Genomic DNA, 18,369 nt, shown 5'->3' on the forward strand with positions numbered 1-18,369 from the left:
GCCTGAGCATACTGGCCTGTGGACTATGGAGGCAAATATTTACACCTGAGCATTCCTTAACAAAGACAAAACAAAACAAAAGGTAAGTTTTAACACACTGAGCAGATGGAAGAGCTCTAAAAATCATCCTTTTTCTGTGAAGAGGAGAGTAAGATTTAGCTTCTCCAGCATGTGAAGATAAAAGCTGATAAAGGTTTCTCACCACATGCATTCACAATGAGGTGTGAGTATGAGCTCTGATGAGGACGAAAAGTTATCTGAGTCTTGTTGACAGAAGGGTAAATGGCTATAAATGAGATATAAATAAATTCTGGCTGGAAATGAGAAGGCAGCCCATACTGCCTGCATCAGCTGGGTACAGGACAGCCCTTCTAGGACCGGTGGGAGAGGTGCTACTGATGAAGCTCCAGCTGAAATCTTGCTGCTTTTGTTCTCAGGAGTAACTGTCTGTAGTGCTGTGGTGTGTAAAACAATCACAAGGAATGTGGTACATGCAGGATGTGTCTTTTGTTATGCCTTTGCATGCCTTTCCCAAGGAGGAGGAAGATAACTAGTAGAGAAACAGTGATAAAGTTCTATTGAGAAATGCTACTTACGATAAGAAAAAGTTACTGAGAGCTGCTATTTATGCCTCCTTTCTGATAATGCCATGAGGGTAGCCAACATGTGTCATTCTCTCCGGGAAAATTACGGTACAGTTTGACTCTCTCTAATGGCTGCCTTGTTTCATTTTTCTGAAATGCCACGTTGCTGGTAGGAAGAGAGCCATATACATACAACCTGTGCTCACAATCTGGGAATTGGCATAGCGACGTTGTATTGCTAAGCAACAGTTGGCATCATGCTGTCTGCTAGAGCCGTTCCCTGTTCATTCTCTTTGCCTGAAGAATCCAGATCAGCATCTAACTCAGGGTTCAAGTAGTGAAAAAGAATAGTGGATCGATATCTTGTGTAAAGTTTGTTGTTTGTTTTGACAGTAAAGCATTAAATAACAATTCAGACAAATGCAGTCATGATGTGCTTTGTTCATCCCTAGAACAGTGAATCCTAATGATCTTGGTGCCTTACAATAGGATGTCTATTGTGTCAAGTGAGGCCAGTTTCCTATACAGCCAGCAATGGCAGATCTCATCAAATACAGCAGGAAATAGCTACGTTACATACAAATGTGCATCTTGATACTAGTAGATTGTAGGATCAAAATAGGTCTTATTTGTTCTTTTTAGTGTGTAGATGCACTATAGTATTTAACCTCAAAAGTTGAAGATTTGTGAGCTGTTGATAGCCCTGGGTTTTAAATGCTTTTTTTGGGTTAAGGGAAGACTTTCTTTGCTGCTTCTGCAAAAGATAATTGTATACTTGCTCAGAAAGAAAGCACTTGAAAAATATAAATAAAAATTCCAATGGGAGATGTTACTAGTTAGGCAACTCTGGGTGGTTACCTGTTGTTTTAACTTTTGTTTAGTTATTGACGATACTAAGTGAAATTTGTTACGAAGCTTGTTAGTGAAATATTGGCTATGCACTGAAAATTCATCCTTTGTTGGTGTTTTTTTGTGAAGGCTTTTTTGTTTGTTGGGTTTTGTTTGTGTTTGGTTGTTTGGGTTTTTTTTACTTTCACTGCTCTTGTGAATCTCAGTTTCAGTCACTACAGTGAATCATACAACATTCCCAATTTCCAGTTTTTTATTAGCTACATTCCCAGCTATTCAGTGATGTAGGGTCTGTCTTACAGTATATTTTGACCAAGTTTAGGAAAGAGGTATTTTGTGACTTCCTTTTCCTCTGTCTAGCAGATCCCGTTGTAGCATTTGTATTGATTTTCAATCTCCATTTATTTTTATTTTGGTTTATCCTTTGCTTCCAAGCATATTTCATACACTACTTTTGCTTCCTCCTTTGCTGTTTTCCAATAACCTTTGTATAAGTACATATCCTTAGACATTAATATAGCCTTTATTTAATGAGTAGTTATACAGTATGTATTAAGCTGCCTTCATCTTTTTAAATTATTTCTGGTTATTCCTGCTGCCATTTGTTAAATCTTATGTTTCTTTTCTAGTATGTCTTTCTGGTACTTCAGTTTGCAGAACAAATGTGTTATACCATGAGTGGTTGTAGAAATGAGTGTAAAATAGCGAATGTTTTGCAAGGAATGGATTGATTGTGTGAATCTGTTCACAAGCTCCACTGGTGGGATGTATGCACATGCACAGACGCGTTTTATGATCATAGGGATGAGCCAGAAGACTGAGCACTGTTCTCGTAACTATTTGCCAGTTGACTTTTCAGTGGATATCAAGGTCTTACTATCTGCAAGAGAGTCTAAATGCCTCAGCACCATATAGTTCAAAGACATCCTTAAGCAGTTGATTTTGGTCTTGAATACCTGTTTAGATGGTAATGGTTGGAGCTAAAGGGAGCTTCACATGAGAAATTTTCAAGTTGGAAGTTTCTCAAGAATTTCTTCCTGACAGAAATACGTATCAGCTGGGACTGTTGGCCTGGCAATATGCAGAAATATTTTTACATGCGCTGTTGTCCAGGTTTTTGTGGACTTCCATCAGGCTTCTCCTTCAGTGTCATTCAGAAAACTTGGAAAGTTTTTTTTCTTTTCCCTATCACTTTTTAAAGACTTTGTTGCTTTTGGAGGGTGTTAAAGGTCTGTCCCCCCCTGTCCCGTCCCGTCCCCCCCGCCCCCCCCCCCCCCCCCCCCCCCCCCCCCCCCCCGCAGATGAAGTTGTTTTGCCAGGACCTGAGCTGTTTGATGTGTGCCCAAGTTCTGGTAATATGAGTCATGACACTGAATGACGCTATCTGTAATTTTAAAAAGTCATTTTGGAGACTTGTGGAAAATGATAGAGTTGTTTGATGATAGAAAGATTAGGACAGAAGGACAACTGCCCTTACTGTATTACACACAACTGAAGAAGAATATGTAATATGCACAATCTATTTCTGCATGGTTGACTTCAGTGTTGGAAAGCACTGTAATCTGTCTCTCCCCTGTTTTGGGATGATAGCTCCATTTCACCATCTGAAAAGTTTTAAGTGTATAGTGTGAGACAACAGAAGAATCAGAATGCAGACCTAGTTCTGTGCCTTTCTGTTAATTTAACGATGTATTACTGCCTGTTTCCTACCTTTAGGAAATCTGTCCAGTCTAAGTCGTCTCGGCCTGAGGTACAATAGACTGTCAGCAATTCCGAAGTCTTTAGCAAAATGCAGTGAACTGGATGAACTGAACCTGGAGAACAACAACATTTCTACTTTACCGGAGGTGAGAATTAGAGGGAGTGGATTGGGGTGGGTATGTTGTTGTAAGGCATTGGTGTTTTGTAGAGGGATTGAAACATGTGAAAGTATTTCATCTTGCATCGTAACTCTGAGCAATAACCTTTGTTTTAATCTACATGTGTGTAACGTGAAATGTCGCAATTCTGTACATATTAGGTGTATCTAACTAGTACAGAAGAACGAATGTCATACAACTACAGTCAAAAGTGGGAGCAATACACGTGATTTTATTTGCAATACATGTGTGTTTTATTGACTCCTGTCTCATTAGAAGAACCTTCCTCAAATAAGGAGTCCTGGTTCCCACCATTTAAGCTAGATAAGTGCTTCTCAGTTTTTCATGGAGGTGGGAAAGCAGAAAAATGAAAAATGGAATATCTTTCTCCATCTAATTGAGGCAAGAATGACCTTTAAGAGAGCGGGTAAAGCTTTTCACAGTGACTTGGCCTCAGCATTCTCATTTTAATGTGGAGAAGTGTGCTGTTGACACCAATGCAAAATCATCTGGCAACTCATTGACATACCTTCCATCAGTTATAGAAAATAAAAATTTCCATAATTTTTCAGTTTGCAGTGACTCTGCGAGGACCATGGGAGAAAGGGGAAGAGAAATCTTTCTTGCTTTTCTTTTCATAGATGCTGCACTTGATTGTCTTACCTTCGTGTCTCTTGCTTCAAGCTTAGTGTGCGACCAAGGAAAATGTCCATAGTTAGTAGTTCTGGAGCCACTTTGTCAATCTCTACAATTAATACATTCCCTGAACAGAGAGCTTTGCTAGCTCTGGGGTGAAGAGGCAGAAGGTCCTAGTCCCCAGTGCATCTGTACATTTTTTGTATACTCCTTCTCTAGAGTTGTCTGAAATTTGCCTCTGTAGACTTGCGTTTCACAGTCCCGAATAGCTAGTAGGTTACAGACCATTTTTAAAATACAGCTTTCATGTCTGCGCATCTTGAAATGATTTAAACTGCTGGGTTACACCTTTTAAACCTTTTTGTTTTCTTAGTTTCTTGAGACTATCAGGGCAGCAGTGTGTGAGATGCTCAGCTGCATACTCTATACTTTTGGTGCTAGTAAACATTCAGAGAAAAATATTTGACTTGAAGCATTAGTGTCTGGGAAGAATTGTTCTGATGACAGAAGAGAAATCCGATGTGATTGATTCTTATTTTGAATATTTCTTGCGTTGCTTAGGACCTTTTGAGATGAAGGCTTCAGGACACAGCATTATATTCTGTTCTGTCTTAATGATGGTCCAAACTGCTTTCCTAAGATGTCATCCCCACCCTGCAATGTGCATAAATAACCAGTTGTTAAATGTTTTAAAATTGTGTAAATTGTGTTAAAATATTATCTGAAGAGGTATATAGGAAACTATGTATAGAATTGAAAAACCAAAATGTATTTGTAATTAGGCAAAGTACTCATAGTAACGAAGTGCAGTAACTAACTACTTTCCTTCAGATAAATTTCTGAAATCAGCAATGATAGGCTGAAAACAAAGAATTTAATAAATTTTTGAGTAAAACTATCATTTAAGAAAATGCTACTGAGTGAAAGCCAACAGGCTGCTTTTAAGGCAAGAGCTAAGCTAGCCCACCCCACCCAGACATAAGATAAAAGCAACTATGGTATAATTTCAAAAAGCTAATGTGAGAGATGATTACTTGCTTTAAAATATGCTCAGTCATAATACAAAACTCTTTGTGCTGTGCTGCCTTCATGAATATTTGTCAACGATGTGTTAACACTTAAGCTGCTACCTTGCAGAAGTGTATATACCATAATCTGTTTAAAGTAAAACATTCTGTGCTATAATACAAGGAACGGTATTTGTAGAAGAAACTTCTGAATTTCAAAACATAGCTGAAGCTGCTGACACAATGCCTAATAAATATTTTATCTTAAAAAGGATGGGCTGGTAGAAGGCAGCACTGCCACAGCTCTCATAGATATAAAAGCATTGTTCTCTTTGTACTGCCAAGCTCTTTTGCTTCCCTTCAAATGTGTTTAATTACTCTAGGCTATTAGAGTGTATTAGCTAACATATTTTTAATATTTTTTTGTGTGGAAGCAGACTTCAAAAATGGCTTTTTGAAATGCCAAGATCCATTTGAAGCAATAAAGTGTGTTTGTAACAGAGCTCAGGGACTGCCTTACCCTGGGACAAAGAATATCTGTTAATTAAAGTATAGCTAGAAGCAGTATTTCCTAATCAAAGATTATACTAGTTAATGATTAGGTTAGGTTAATACTGACTTGAAGATCCATTATTTTGTCTTTAGGGGGGAAATTGCTTCACTGGTATTTGCCGAGATGCTCCCAGAACTCTATTTCAGTGCTTAAAGTTTTAACCATGACATGTAGACAAGTCCCTGTCTAATCCTGTGTTATTTACAATAATGTTAATGAACTGTTTAGAAAAATAGCCAAAGTTTTCCTTGTGAAACAGCAAAGCCATGTTCTTAAAGCTTTTACAGTAAATGTAGCACTGAAATTGCAATCCAGAAATACTGGCATTAGGAATATGGTTGGAATCATTATCTTGTTACTGCTCATTCCTGATTGCAGATGTTTTATTATTTATGGTATGTAACGCCATGTATAAATCTCCAATTTCTGCAATACTTAAGCAAATAGGGCTGAAATCAAGTTGGCTTAGTAATAAGCAAAGGTGACACTACAGCAGTAATTTAGATCTCATTATTCATCTCCACAGTTCCAGCAATGTGCTTGGCACGTAAGTAACAGATAAACTCAGAGATCTGCGCTGCTGAGAATTTTAGAATCTTAATTAGATTGCAAAGTGTAATGAGACTCTGGATTCAGTGGGTGACCTTTGCTATCCAGTTTAACTCCAGGATTCTTGCTTTTTGTTTCTTAAGGTGGTGGGGGAGGTGGAATAGTACCTATTTAGGAATATTTTGAAAACAAGAAAAACCCCTGCAATTTCCAAACCTTTCCCTTCCCATTCTTTTCCTCTGTCTTGTCCGATCATCTGGAACTCTTACAGCCTAAAAGGCAACTTCTACCAGATGTGATCACAATATGGATTTTTATTAAATTAACAAAGATTTGCACTGGAATTATCAAATGCCTGTTTGAAAATGGGTGCATGCCATCGATAACTTGTTCTTTGGGCCCCACTCTCGGCTACGAACAGGCATCAAATCTGAGCGAGCTGCAGTTGGGTGGCACTGGCCAAAGCAGACGCTGCTGTTCAGGTTGGACACGCTGCTGACTGTGCCTGCCAGCTGCTGCCCCTGGGCCCTGCAGAGCTGCCCAAGATGGAGCACTGTGTTATTAAAAAAAAATCCTCTTGGAAGGGAAAGAGTTACAAAACCTCCCAAACCTGTGCTTTTAAATGTGATGTGTTTGGTTTTTTTGTGTGGCAGTATGTAAGGAGAAAGGGGGAAATAAGGTAGTGGCTGATCTGAGCAGAGATTCTCACTGATGGAAGTTTTAGCAAATTTAATGCTGGTTTGCCTATTGCAACACTTACTTAGGGGATGGACTTGAGGGGCGGTGGGGGAACATTTATAACTAGACCCGTGAGGGAAAAGAGATGTATTCAAATAAATCTGTCCTAAGTTCCTGGGTGGTTTTCTTCTCTCTACAGGGTCTTTTATCCAGCCTTGTCAAACTGACTAGTTTAACACTGGCCAGGAACTGCTTCCAGTCCTATCCCGTGGGTGGCCCGTCCCAGTTCTCCACAATCTACTCTCTCAATATGGAGCACAACCGCATCAATAAAATCCCCTTTGGAATTTTCTCTAGAGCTAAAGTATTAAGTAAGCTGAACATGAAGGTGAGGCACAGAAACATGCTACTGTGTGTAAAATCAATGAGGAGCACTGTTTGCTCCTCCATGAATTCTGGCAAACTTAATGATATAAGGAATTAATTTATCACTCCAAAATGGACACTGCTGCTGTCACATATAGAAACAATTCTGTATTTAGTTCAAAAATGTACTATCAAGATGTTACTAATTTGTGCTTATTTTTGTTAGTTAAGCTGTTGTCACATTTGCTTGAGTTTGAACAATGAAAATAAGAGAATTGGTTGCAGCGTTCTTGAATATTCATTCACATTGGACATGAGTATGCAGAGTAGCTTATTTCTTCCCCCACACACTGTAACACAGTTTAGATTATAAACAAAATTATGTAAAATATCTTTATTTAATATATTCTTTCAAAACCTAAGTTTGGAGACTTTTCGCAATAGTAAAACACAGGAAAAGAACCTTTAATTCTATGCTACATACACTTAGAGTGAAGAGAACTGGGGAAAAGGGATGATGTTTTGCTGTGAATGGGTTGATTTCAAGTTCTCAAATTATTTAAAAAAAATAAAATACGTTTGAACAGTAGCTAAGCTCAGCTGCTGTTTTAGAATATCTTTTGACACAAATGGATTCTCAATTTGCATTAAGACCATTTTTAATCATAGTTTGTAACTTTGCGTGTTTACCAGGACTTTGTATGATATTTGCATTGGGGTGTTGTTTTGTTGTTTGGGTTTTTTTTGCATTTTGTAGTGTCTGGTCTAGATAAAATTTGTAGCAATTTTGAGCAGTAAGATGTTCAGATTCATTTCAGAAGCTTTTACTCTGAGCCATTAAGTTTTATTTTCTTTGTGTGGTTTGTTTGGATTTGGTTTGGGTTTTTTTGTTTGTTTGTTTTTTTAGCAAACTCTGTATCTATTTAGGATTCCAGTATTGCTGATAGCACCTTTATAGTTTATGGTGAATTTTCTCTTCTTTTTTTACCCATCCTCCATTGTATTCAGTAAAGAAAGGACAAAAAAACATTTAACTACTGGGAGTCATGAAACCTTGAGAATTATGTAATTCTAATTTTTCCATTTCAGTTTGTATTATTAACACAGAGCCAATTCTGTAACTCTAGGTTGGGACTGCTTATTTATTATGTTTGGAGGAATTAAAAAAACTTTTGGCCAATTATCAGCATTTTATTCTTCTGATACAATAATTGACTATTTTGTTATGAAGTATTTTGTAAGCAGCTTGTTTAATCTCTCAGATGCCTTGCCAACTCCTTGCAAGCGCAGACCCTAAATGTTTGATATGTTAAATCACAGGACAATCAGCTGACCTCCCTCCCCTTGGACTTCGGGACTTGGACTAGTATGGTAGAACTGAATTTAGCGACTAATCAGCTCACAAAAATCCCTGAGGATGTATCTGGGCTTGTTTCTCTTGAGGTGAGAAGAGTGTAAATGAACAGCTAAGTGAATCCCTGCAAATAGGTGTTCTGTCCTTCAGGTTTAATTAATATTACTTTTGGGTCAAATAAAGCCAAATAAATATCTGTATGTATGCTGTTTAATTAGGTGTGTTGCATCTGTGTATGGTTGTTGTCAACAGCTTTTTGAATGTTGTTCTTTAGGCTCTAGACGAGTGAGTGCCTGTGCACAAAGGGCTAAGTACCTGTGTATTTTTAACTATGTAGAAAAAATTTTTTTTCCCAACAGGATGTTAGTGTTGTAAATGCAACAGCACTGAACTCAGTCTGATTCCTGGAGAGACCAGCATGGAAACAGCAGGGTTCAGAAAAACATAATGAAATGGTCTACAGCCAGGCTCGAATTGTAACACTGAGCCTCATAGGCAGTGGGGTGGGAATAGTCAGCCCTAGAGGAGGACACACTCGTAGATTGAAACTGAACTAAACCTGTTGTGTCCCCTAGTCCTGTTTCTCAAGGTACAAGCAGAGACAAACTTAACAGCCTGGGAGGGACATAAAAGTAGTGGTGCTTATTTGGGCAGTGGAGAGAAATTCATAGCTGTGAGTGGCTGGGAAAAATCTGTTAAGTACAATAGCAAATGGCATATTTGAAATGGCAAATTTCCAGTGCGACTGCTGCTCTGAATAGTTAATAATTCCTGTAGTTTGGGGCAAAAATTATATGGCAGAGTAATAGCTATTTAGTGGCCCAGTTGCCTTTAAGTTAAGGCTGTGATTGATGTGATTGGGAGTTAGCAACCTCTAACAGCTGGATTTGCTGGTGGTCTGCCAGCTGCTGAAGCTGGAGAGCCACGTGGTCCGCAGACATGTTAGCACTGTTTTTCTCTGTAATTAAAGAATCAAATAGAAAGAATTATTTGCACGGTGTTTACACAAAAGTGAAGGTTCCCACAGCAGTGCTAAGTCAGCTGCGTTGCGTGTAGGTAGTATTTTCTGTTCCTGCTTTTGTTTCTTGATACATGATTAAAATGTTGCTATTCTTATCATTCTGTGTATATCGTAGTGCATAAAGGAAGTTCCACCGAGATACTGCTTGTGTTAATGCTAAGACTTTGGCTTTTATTAATTTTGATTTTCTCTTAGATTTTAGCCTGGTTTTTCATTCTGATCCTGCCTTTGGTGTTTCCGTGTTACATGAAGTGACAAGAACTGGGATTGGTAGCAGCCAGGCATTTGGAACCTTGGCTGGCGTAGAGGGAGCTGTGTGTGGCTAGCGTGAGGGCCACACTGGGTGCTCTTTCACAGCCTTGTGTTTCAATGTGCCTTGTTAAATAACTAGACAGTAGCATTGTTTAACCAGTAATTAATTACCTTACTACTCACATGTTGTTATGAGGCTTGATTACTTCTAAGGACTGCAAGACTTCTCTGGAGGAAAAAATGGTACACTAGTGTAACCCCTGTTAACTTGCTTGTGGCATAATGAGTAACTCTGTTAATTGACATTGCAAATAAGGATACATTTCTTGAACCTAGGGTATTTATAGTTCGACTTAGAAAGGAGGAGAAAAACAAGAGGATAACACAGTAGTAGGGGCATGTGTGTGATAGGAGACTGTTTTCAAATATTATTTTTGCCAGTGGATGCCTATGCAGTGTTCTGCTTAGGGGCTCTAATCTGTATGTTTACTTGCTGCTGCTCCTAACCAAGGGACACAGGGAGAAGAGGAAGTATTAAGCTTTTTAAGGAGGACTTGGCAAGCACAGCAAATAGAGCAAAACATGATTATGAGATTGCTATAAGGAAACATAACAAAATTATAGGGAAGTCCAGGAAGAAACTTGTTTTTCTTTGGTGATTTGAAGAAATAAGGTGTTCTTTGGTTTTGCTTTGCATTTGTTATTATGCAAAATAATATTTTGAAGAATTATGTCATATTTGTATCATTAAAGACTTTAAAATCAGTGATTAAAATATTTTTTTATTGTTTTTATCTTTTCAGTTTGCTTCCATAATTTAAATGTAGGCTAATCTTGGACTTCATTACTTGAAAATATAAAAAGATCCTGTTGTATCTTATTCTGTACTTACTGTGTTGCTGAAATTCTGTGTGTTTGGTTGTGTGTTTGTTTTTTTTTTTGAGGTTCTTATCTTGTCAAACAATCTCCTAAAGAAACTTCCCCATGGAATTGGAAATCTACGGAAACTCCGAGAGTTAGATCTAGAGGAAAACAAACTGGAATCCTTGCCAAATGAAATAGCTTACCTCAAGGATCTGCAGGTGAAACAATAATTGGCCAAGATAAATATCTTACGTCCTTTATTTACACCATGCTGATTTAATTACAGCTAGTTTGATGAGGCAAACTATTTGGGTCTGGACATAGAATCAAAAGTTAAGAATCTTGTGCAACTTCATCAACAATCAGTCCCCACTAATTCTTCACCAGTGTGTCAGTTAATATTGAACAAACAAATTCTGAGGAGTTTTTAACTGTTGTGGCCTGAGTACAATACTGCCACAGGAATAGTCTCTGATTTCCATCATGTTCATGGAAGCTTTTATATTTAGGCACGTGCTTTACTATGCACTGTTTTATTTTTACATTTAGTGGTGCTTAATAGAGGTCCGAAATGTTATTGAGGGGTGGAAATTTTTTTGTTCAAATGCTGGAGAATCAATTTATTAGCTATGTATCTTGTTACTTGGTGTCATTCGAAGCAAAAAGTCATTAATTTTTTAAAATGTGTTTTTCCCTTAGAAATTGGTTCTGACTAATAATCAGTTGACCACCCTTCCCAGAGGTATTGGTCACCTTACCAATTTGACGCACCTTGGGCTTGGAGAGAATCTTCTCACACACCTTCCTGAGGAAATTGGTAAGATCCCTTTTTCTGATTTTATGCAGTGTGCCTGCGCCAAAGCAGTTGCTGACATGTAAGATAGGCATCTACTGTGCTCATAAGTCGAGGCCACAAAATTGTGTTTAAAAACTTCTGTATATGTACAACATGATGTGAAGCATGTGCCACAGGAACAGCACTATAGTGTATGATCTTTATCTTGCTGAACTGTAGTGAAATTAATGGTCTAGCTCTTTTGAGTTCTTCTGCAGAAGGCTGCTGAACACACATTAACTTGGAATGGTGAGATCCCTTTTCTCTCCAAATTCTCCCACAACTTGCGTATTATCAATCACTCAACCTCAGAGACCTTTTCTTGGAAGGTGAAAGGAAACACGCTGGTTCTACTCTAAATCCATGGTGTAGGCAAAAACCATGTGTAAGGTGTAGACAGCTGAAGCAAATGTTTCTGATGGTAACCCCTTGGCACACACTTCTGCTTATAGACCATCATACTGTTTTTCACCTTGATGAGGTAAGAAAAGGAAGTGAAGAGGAGGAAATCTACAGAAAGAAAGGGAGGTATAAGATTCTTTTTGTCTACTTGAGACGTTCAGAGTAAGTGGGATTCAGAGCATCTGACACTCAGAGCCCATGTTTCTTTTATAGGTGGTCACAAGCATATAGGTCCAGAGTATGATTTTGAGCACTTAAGTTAAAACCTTAAAGTTAGAGATTATTATTGAAGAAAAAATGATGGGAGAAGCTATGCAAAAGCAAAATGTGGTCAGAAACTGTGATGTGCAGACGAGGAAGGTGTGGTCTGTCTCCCAGCATCTTTAGTGAAGAGCCGTTAACAGCTTCTGCGCATCTTGTGTGCCTCAATGTGAGAGTAGCCTAAAACTTACCTAAATTTGGAGCTTTGTAATTTAGTTTGTAAGTTAGTAGAGAGAATTCAGATGCTGTGGTAACAAGCTGTGGAATTAAAATCAGTAAGGACACTTGAAATACTATTAAAGGAGTACATTTTGATTCTTAAAGCTGGTTGTCTTAACAGATTAGAGAATAGTTAACTGTTCTCAGATGTGACTGCTTCATCTTTCATGCTGTCAGCTATTTCTCATTATTTCTTGTATAGCCTTTCCTTTTTGTTGGTTTTCCATACCTTAAGCCTCAGCTACTGCTTTCTGTTGTGAAAGATTAAACGGTCTTTTAGGCTATAGAAGACATTATGGTATATAAGATTGGAAAGTGGGGAATGTTTTGAGGGGACTTGAATGTTTGAAGTGTATTTCAAAGATCTGATTTTTGGTATTTGTTGTGGAGTAATGGAAAGAAAGATTACTCTGTTTTCAAGCTTCTGGTTAATCTGTATTACAGTATCTGTAGTAGAAGCAAGTTGTAAACTTTGAATTCAGGAAAAAAATATTCACATGGGTTTGTTCCATTTAATAAATCCACTGCTGTGCAGAGATCTCTCATGCTTTCTTCCTGTGGTGCATTGCAGTTACAGCTTCAGGTCTTTAATACATGGGTTCTAATTACATAAAAGGTATGGCATAGATATTTTAAAAGAGATAATAGACACTGTGTGGTATAAATATTTTCTAGGCCCTTCTAACTAGATAGCTATTCAATGTTGCCTGCAATTGCAAAGCACTTGGCTGAACAGTTACAGTGAAGTCCCTCTCAGTTCTCTTACTCTGTGTATTCTCAGTTCAGTAGTTATCTAAACGAGGTGTAGTAATGGATATTTTTTTATTACATACAAACTAAAGCAAATTGCTTCTCGATTAGGTACCAGTGAACAGAAAACTTGCTGTGCTTGAAAACAGGAGTTTGGATGAGTCACTGACTCAAGAGTCTGTATAGTAAAGAATCTTCAAGTGGACTTAGACCTTCTGTCTAGAAGTTATAAACTGCATGAATCAAAAAAACCCAGCCAAACTACTTTGTATTATTTTATTTTAACCAGGTACACTGGAGAATCTGGAAGAACTGTATTTGAATGACAACCCCAATCTGCACAGCCTTCCCTTTGAGCTGGCGCTTTGCAGCAAACTGTCAATAATGAGTATTGAGAACTGCCCGCTCAGCCCACCTTCCACCTCAGATTGTTGCAGGAGGACCTTCCTTCATCATTCAGTTCCTAAAAATGCAGGGACCATATCGTGCCATGGTCTGATGCTAATCGGATTGTCCAATACACTGTACAAAATACAAACTGCATTAATGTTGTAATTGTCTGTATATGTATATATAATATAATATATGTGGTTTATATTATATTATATATATATATAAATATATAAATAATATAAAAAGGCAAATTTAAGACTGCATTATGTGTTTCTGCTAATAGAGGAATCATAGCCATTTAGATTTTTTTTATTCTGTAAAAAAGCTTGTCTAAGTTTTCTTTGCTGAATTTGATGGAAGATGTCTGAATAATCTGGAAATGCCAGTTCATTTAAAGCAATTGCCAATGAACTCAAAGTTTAAATTTAAGGGACAAAAATAGTTTTGCTTAGATTTACTTTCAGTTAAGAGAAATGTATAACCTTTATATAATGAACTTTTCTGTTCCCCCCCCCCCCCCCCCCCCCCCCCCTTTTTTTTTTTTGGTGTCAAAACCTGAAAGGGTCATGTGTCCTGAGGTTGGGATTTTCTTTTAACTTATTTTGAGATTTGAAGCAAATGGTGTTTTTATATTGTTTACAGTCAGAGTAAATCACTGGATTTTGTTTTATTCTGATTTGCTCTGTTTTAATCAATCATCTAGAATTTATATGCCTCTGCTGATGAATTTTTATCAACTGGTTTGTATACTAAAAACATACTCATCAGAACAACTGGCAGGTGAAAAGGATGCAGTCAAAACAAAAGAAAAAGAAAAGAAAAAAAAGCTTGAATTCCTTTTAAGTCTTGCTTCCCTGAGATATCAGTTGCAGGCATAACATATCTGAACTGAGCCTTTTGCGGTTGGTCTTTTCTAGCACAAGTAAACCTTTTCAGATTGGTAAAAATGTTGAGTATACTCAGTGAAGAGCGTTTTTCATTTTGTGAAGTAACAAGTCCATGAGGTCTAACAGTACAGTTAAGTGGCAAGGAAATAATATATATGTACATTTTTATTACAATGTTGAGTCATAAACTACAACAGGCAATTTTAAGGATTCCTTATAGTCCTTGTACAATAAATGAATGTGTCTTACTTTTAAACACTGCAATATATGTAAGTTTTAAGGTTGGTTAACAATGTACTACGGTTTTATATCTTGACTTGCCTTATACCTCCTTCCATTATGGAACTTCTGTGTCCAAGCACAATATCTTCACACTGTGCTGTTTTGCTGCTGAACTAAATGCACTTTTCCCCACAGCTGGGGCACTTGCTTCAAAATATTCAGTTCAGTATCTTGATTATTCTTTTTTTAACTTCATCCTATCTCTTTCAGTATTAAACCGATCTATTAAAAAAGAGGCACCTTTTTCATTTGTGCATAGATGTTGGTAGCTCAAGAGAAACACTGTAAGTAGTGGACATTAAGTTTTATCATTACTTTCTTGGTTGTTTAAAAGGCAGAAGATGCTTCAGGGAGATTTTCACTATTGCTGCACTTGTAGGGCCAGTTGTCCTTTTTCAGGAGGGTAGGAACTCAAGGCGGTTGCATTCCACGGTTACTCAAGAACTCGGTTTATACTCATTGGAATTGCTGCTGGGATAGTGTGACTTCGAGGACTGTACCTTTTGAACAAAATCAAATCAACCATTGCCATGGGAAATCTATTTCACGTGCAGAAGTTTGGGGAGTATTATTTCTGGCTTTCAGGCATGCTTACTTAGATGTATTGCCTTGATCTATTTACATTCTGTTTTGTCATATGTCTTCATTAACAAGGAGTAAGTTTTAAATGGAAGGCAGGTGGAGATATAAAACCTTAGAGGGCTTGAACATGCTGTAAAACTATTGTAGATGTCACTGGATTTTACTAAGTAATGTTCTGTTCTTTCTCACACGCTCTGTCTCTCTGATCCCATTCCATCCCTGTTGTCCCATCGAGTGCCCCCCCCTCCCCCCCCCCGCCCCGGTTTTTTTGTGTGGTTTTTTTTTGGGGGGTTGGTTTTTTTTTTTTTACATCTACTGTAGCTTTTCAGTTTAGACTTTAGTTTATAAAAGGCTAGTTCCTTACAGTTCTGCCTGAAGTTAATCTGTGTCAGCATTAAGGTGTTAAAATATGAAGATGCTGAAATGATTAGTATCAAGACTGTAATCTAACTTCTGAATATACTGCTAAATCCGTATTTGTGCCCTCAGGTCACTAGGGGAAACTGGTTGGATTAATATGGTTCCTTAAGACAAAAGTGGCGACCCCTTGTGTTTTCAAGCGTCTTAGTCTCATTCCCTGTCCGCTCCTCAATCCCATTTTTGTAAGAGTTGACGGGATTGGATTTGTTTAGTTTGTAAATATGTTGATTATTCACCTTGTTAAGGTACATGGTTAATGACTGTATGATTGGAGCTGACGGTCTCTCACATAAATTCTTGTGGAGAAGTTGGCTACCAAAATAGCTCTCGTTACACTCGCTTAGAAACAAACTATTCTTTTCATTACACTTATAGGAATAAATAAAGCTATGTTTTACTTCATTACTACATTAAAAACAGGATATTTTTTCAAACTATCTTTGTACTAGTATGGCTGTTGCAATGCCAGATAATCCTGAGCCCTCTTCTAGGAGTTTGATTTTATACATTCTGAGGTGAAGGCTTATTTTTTCAGTGTCTGAAGAGAGATTTGAATAAAAGCAGCATGAAACAAGTTCTGGTACAGCAGAAATAAATTCAGAAGAATCTGAAAAATTCTTTAGAATTATCCAAAAGTTTTAGGTATTAAGTATGTGGCATGGATTGGGAATAGATGAGAACAAATTCATATAAGTACATACATGGATTTATGTCCAAATCTGTACACAGATCCGTCTTGCATCCTGACATAAGACTTTTGCATTTCCCGGACTGCTGGATTGTTATCTGGTGCAGTTTCTAAATTGTATCTAATGCCTGATGACATTCATTTGGACACGTGCTGGCATACCTGTTTAAAAATTTTGTTTGGCCTAATCAATTAAAGTATGAATGGAAAGAACGTCATCCTGACAAATGTACGTATACATACATACATATATCTATGTGTGGATCTGTATATATGAAAGCACAGACAAGGTGAAGAAATGAATTGTTTACGGCATCTTTGAGAACAAGATGGAGAAACAGGTGGTTCCCAGATACTTGTATTAAATATTTCTCCCCCTGGCCATAGCGGGGGAAATAATTTAGAAGGGTTATTGAAAAGTGTGACAATCCTCACTTCGGGTGAAACTCATGACCTAGATTGCTTGCCCATAGACAAAATATCAGTTTTATATGTGTCTGTGCCTGTGTACATAAAATTATGTACATAGACATGTGCCCCACAAAGACACTATGCTGAATCATGCTGTGATTTAACAAGCTAAATTAATGTACTATAGACTGTATAGTATTATGGAAGTCCAGTAAGGTGCAAAGCAGATTAAGGATTTGTTAAATAATGAAAAGAAGGAATAACTGCTGTTGTGACTCATGTTGGTCACATATTGCATTTAAATTTACTAAACAGAAAGTTGTTGGGTAATTCTTGGCAAAAATGTTTTCTTTTTAGTGTAAACCCATTAAAGTTCTGTCTCTGGCTGTCCCATATTTAAGTTCATCACCAAAGTTGTCTACTATAAATGCAATGCAAATGCTGCTTGTCAAGTTGGGTCACACAGTTGTCTGATTGGCACTTTTCTGTTTGCCAGATTCTATTGGAAATTTTGAAATTCATATGCTCTTTTTAGGAAGAGATCTGGGTTGTGGAATATCTGCTTCAGTGCCTCTCTTGGATTTAGGTTTTCTCTACGGTTTTGTCTGTTTTTTGCTGATGTTGTGTGAGAAAGTGCATGTTCAGGCTTCTTGAAGGTTGTGTTTGCTCATGTACACGATTTCGTAAATTAGTACTCAAACTGTCTAGCTGGTTAGTGCTTAAACCCATTGTGTCACCTGGAATTCAAGTATCATCTTTAATACTGGGAGTTTGAGAAATAACTTTTATTTAACAGTTAGAAAACTTTGAGAATTTTTTTTCCTGTTTTTTATTTTTTAAATCCAAAAATAAATTTCTGAATCAGTACAAATACATATCAGGGGAGTCTTCATATCTGGATGCAACTAAGAATTTTCATATAGTCGTTATCACACCTTGGTTGTATCAAATCAGCATGCCAGAATAGCTTGTAATTGGAAATGTGCAGTTGGCAGTAATTTGCAGAACACAAACTTCAAGACACAGTAAGGACAATTACAAACGATAGTATGGACAATTTTTTTTTTTTTTTTTATGTTAGCAAAGGTCAGAAAATTATGTTTATTATTCTGATATTTAGGTCTTAACCAGGACTGCACAGGACTTTTGCTGTGGAAAAATACCAGACCACACTAATTTTGTGGTTAAAAGCTAAACAAGAGTGTAAACAGTCTACAAAAATGTACTTTAATCTGAATTATTGTAATGTTGATTGTTTTGTCTATATAAAAGATTGCCTTGCTTTTTTATAAGAGTCATTCTGTATCAATGCATTCATTATAAATAGTATATTTGTAAATAAGCTGCCACTGAGTCTTTTGAAGGTTTTCTAGTATTTCTAGTCTTAACATTAACTTGGATGTAAGACATACTTTTGCAGTGCCTCAAATTATCAGTAACTGCCCTCTCATTATATACTCATCGCTGTTCAAAAGACCTCAAGTGAAATACAGATACTGGTGTAGAGCAATTACAGGATGCTTCAAAAGCTATGTGATGGCAACTTCTTTAGTGTGTCGGACACCTTTTATAAAGCAAATGGTGGTAAAATCTTTTATTTTGTTACAGTGCAGTAGGGTATATAGTTAAAAAACCCAACCCTTTCTTTCTGAAAGAGAAAATAATTC

At 37.2% G+C, this 18,369-nt stretch overlaps 1 protein-coding gene across 1 annotated transcript in view; it reads left to right on the plus strand.

The window, feature by feature from the left end:
* The window catches only part of SHOC2 (SHOC2 leucine rich repeat scaffold protein), a 67,107-nt gene extending 52,212 nt beyond the window's left edge, over positions 1 to 14,895 (plus strand). The window contains 7 exon segments of the mRNA XM_005239247.4: positions 3,150 to 3,280; positions 6,915 to 7,103; positions 8,402 to 8,524; positions 10,653 to 10,790; positions 11,272 to 11,389; positions 13,329 to 13,450; positions 13,452 to 14,895. Of these exon segments, the coding sequence (XP_005239304.1) occupies positions 3,150 to 3,280; positions 6,915 to 7,103; positions 8,402 to 8,524; positions 10,653 to 10,790; positions 11,272 to 11,389; positions 13,329 to 13,450; positions 13,452 to 13,538 (908 nt within the window). The 3' untranslated portion in view covers positions 13,539 to 14,895.
* Positions 14,896 to 18,369: the final 3,474 nt, after the last annotated feature.

Source organism: Falco peregrinus, chromosome 1 (genome assembly GCF_023634155.1).
Source record: "Falco peregrinus isolate bFalPer1 chromosome 1, bFalPer1.pri, whole genome shotgun sequence".
Classification (NCBI taxonomy): domain Eukaryota; kingdom Metazoa; phylum Chordata; class Aves; order Falconiformes; family Falconidae; genus Falco; species Falco peregrinus.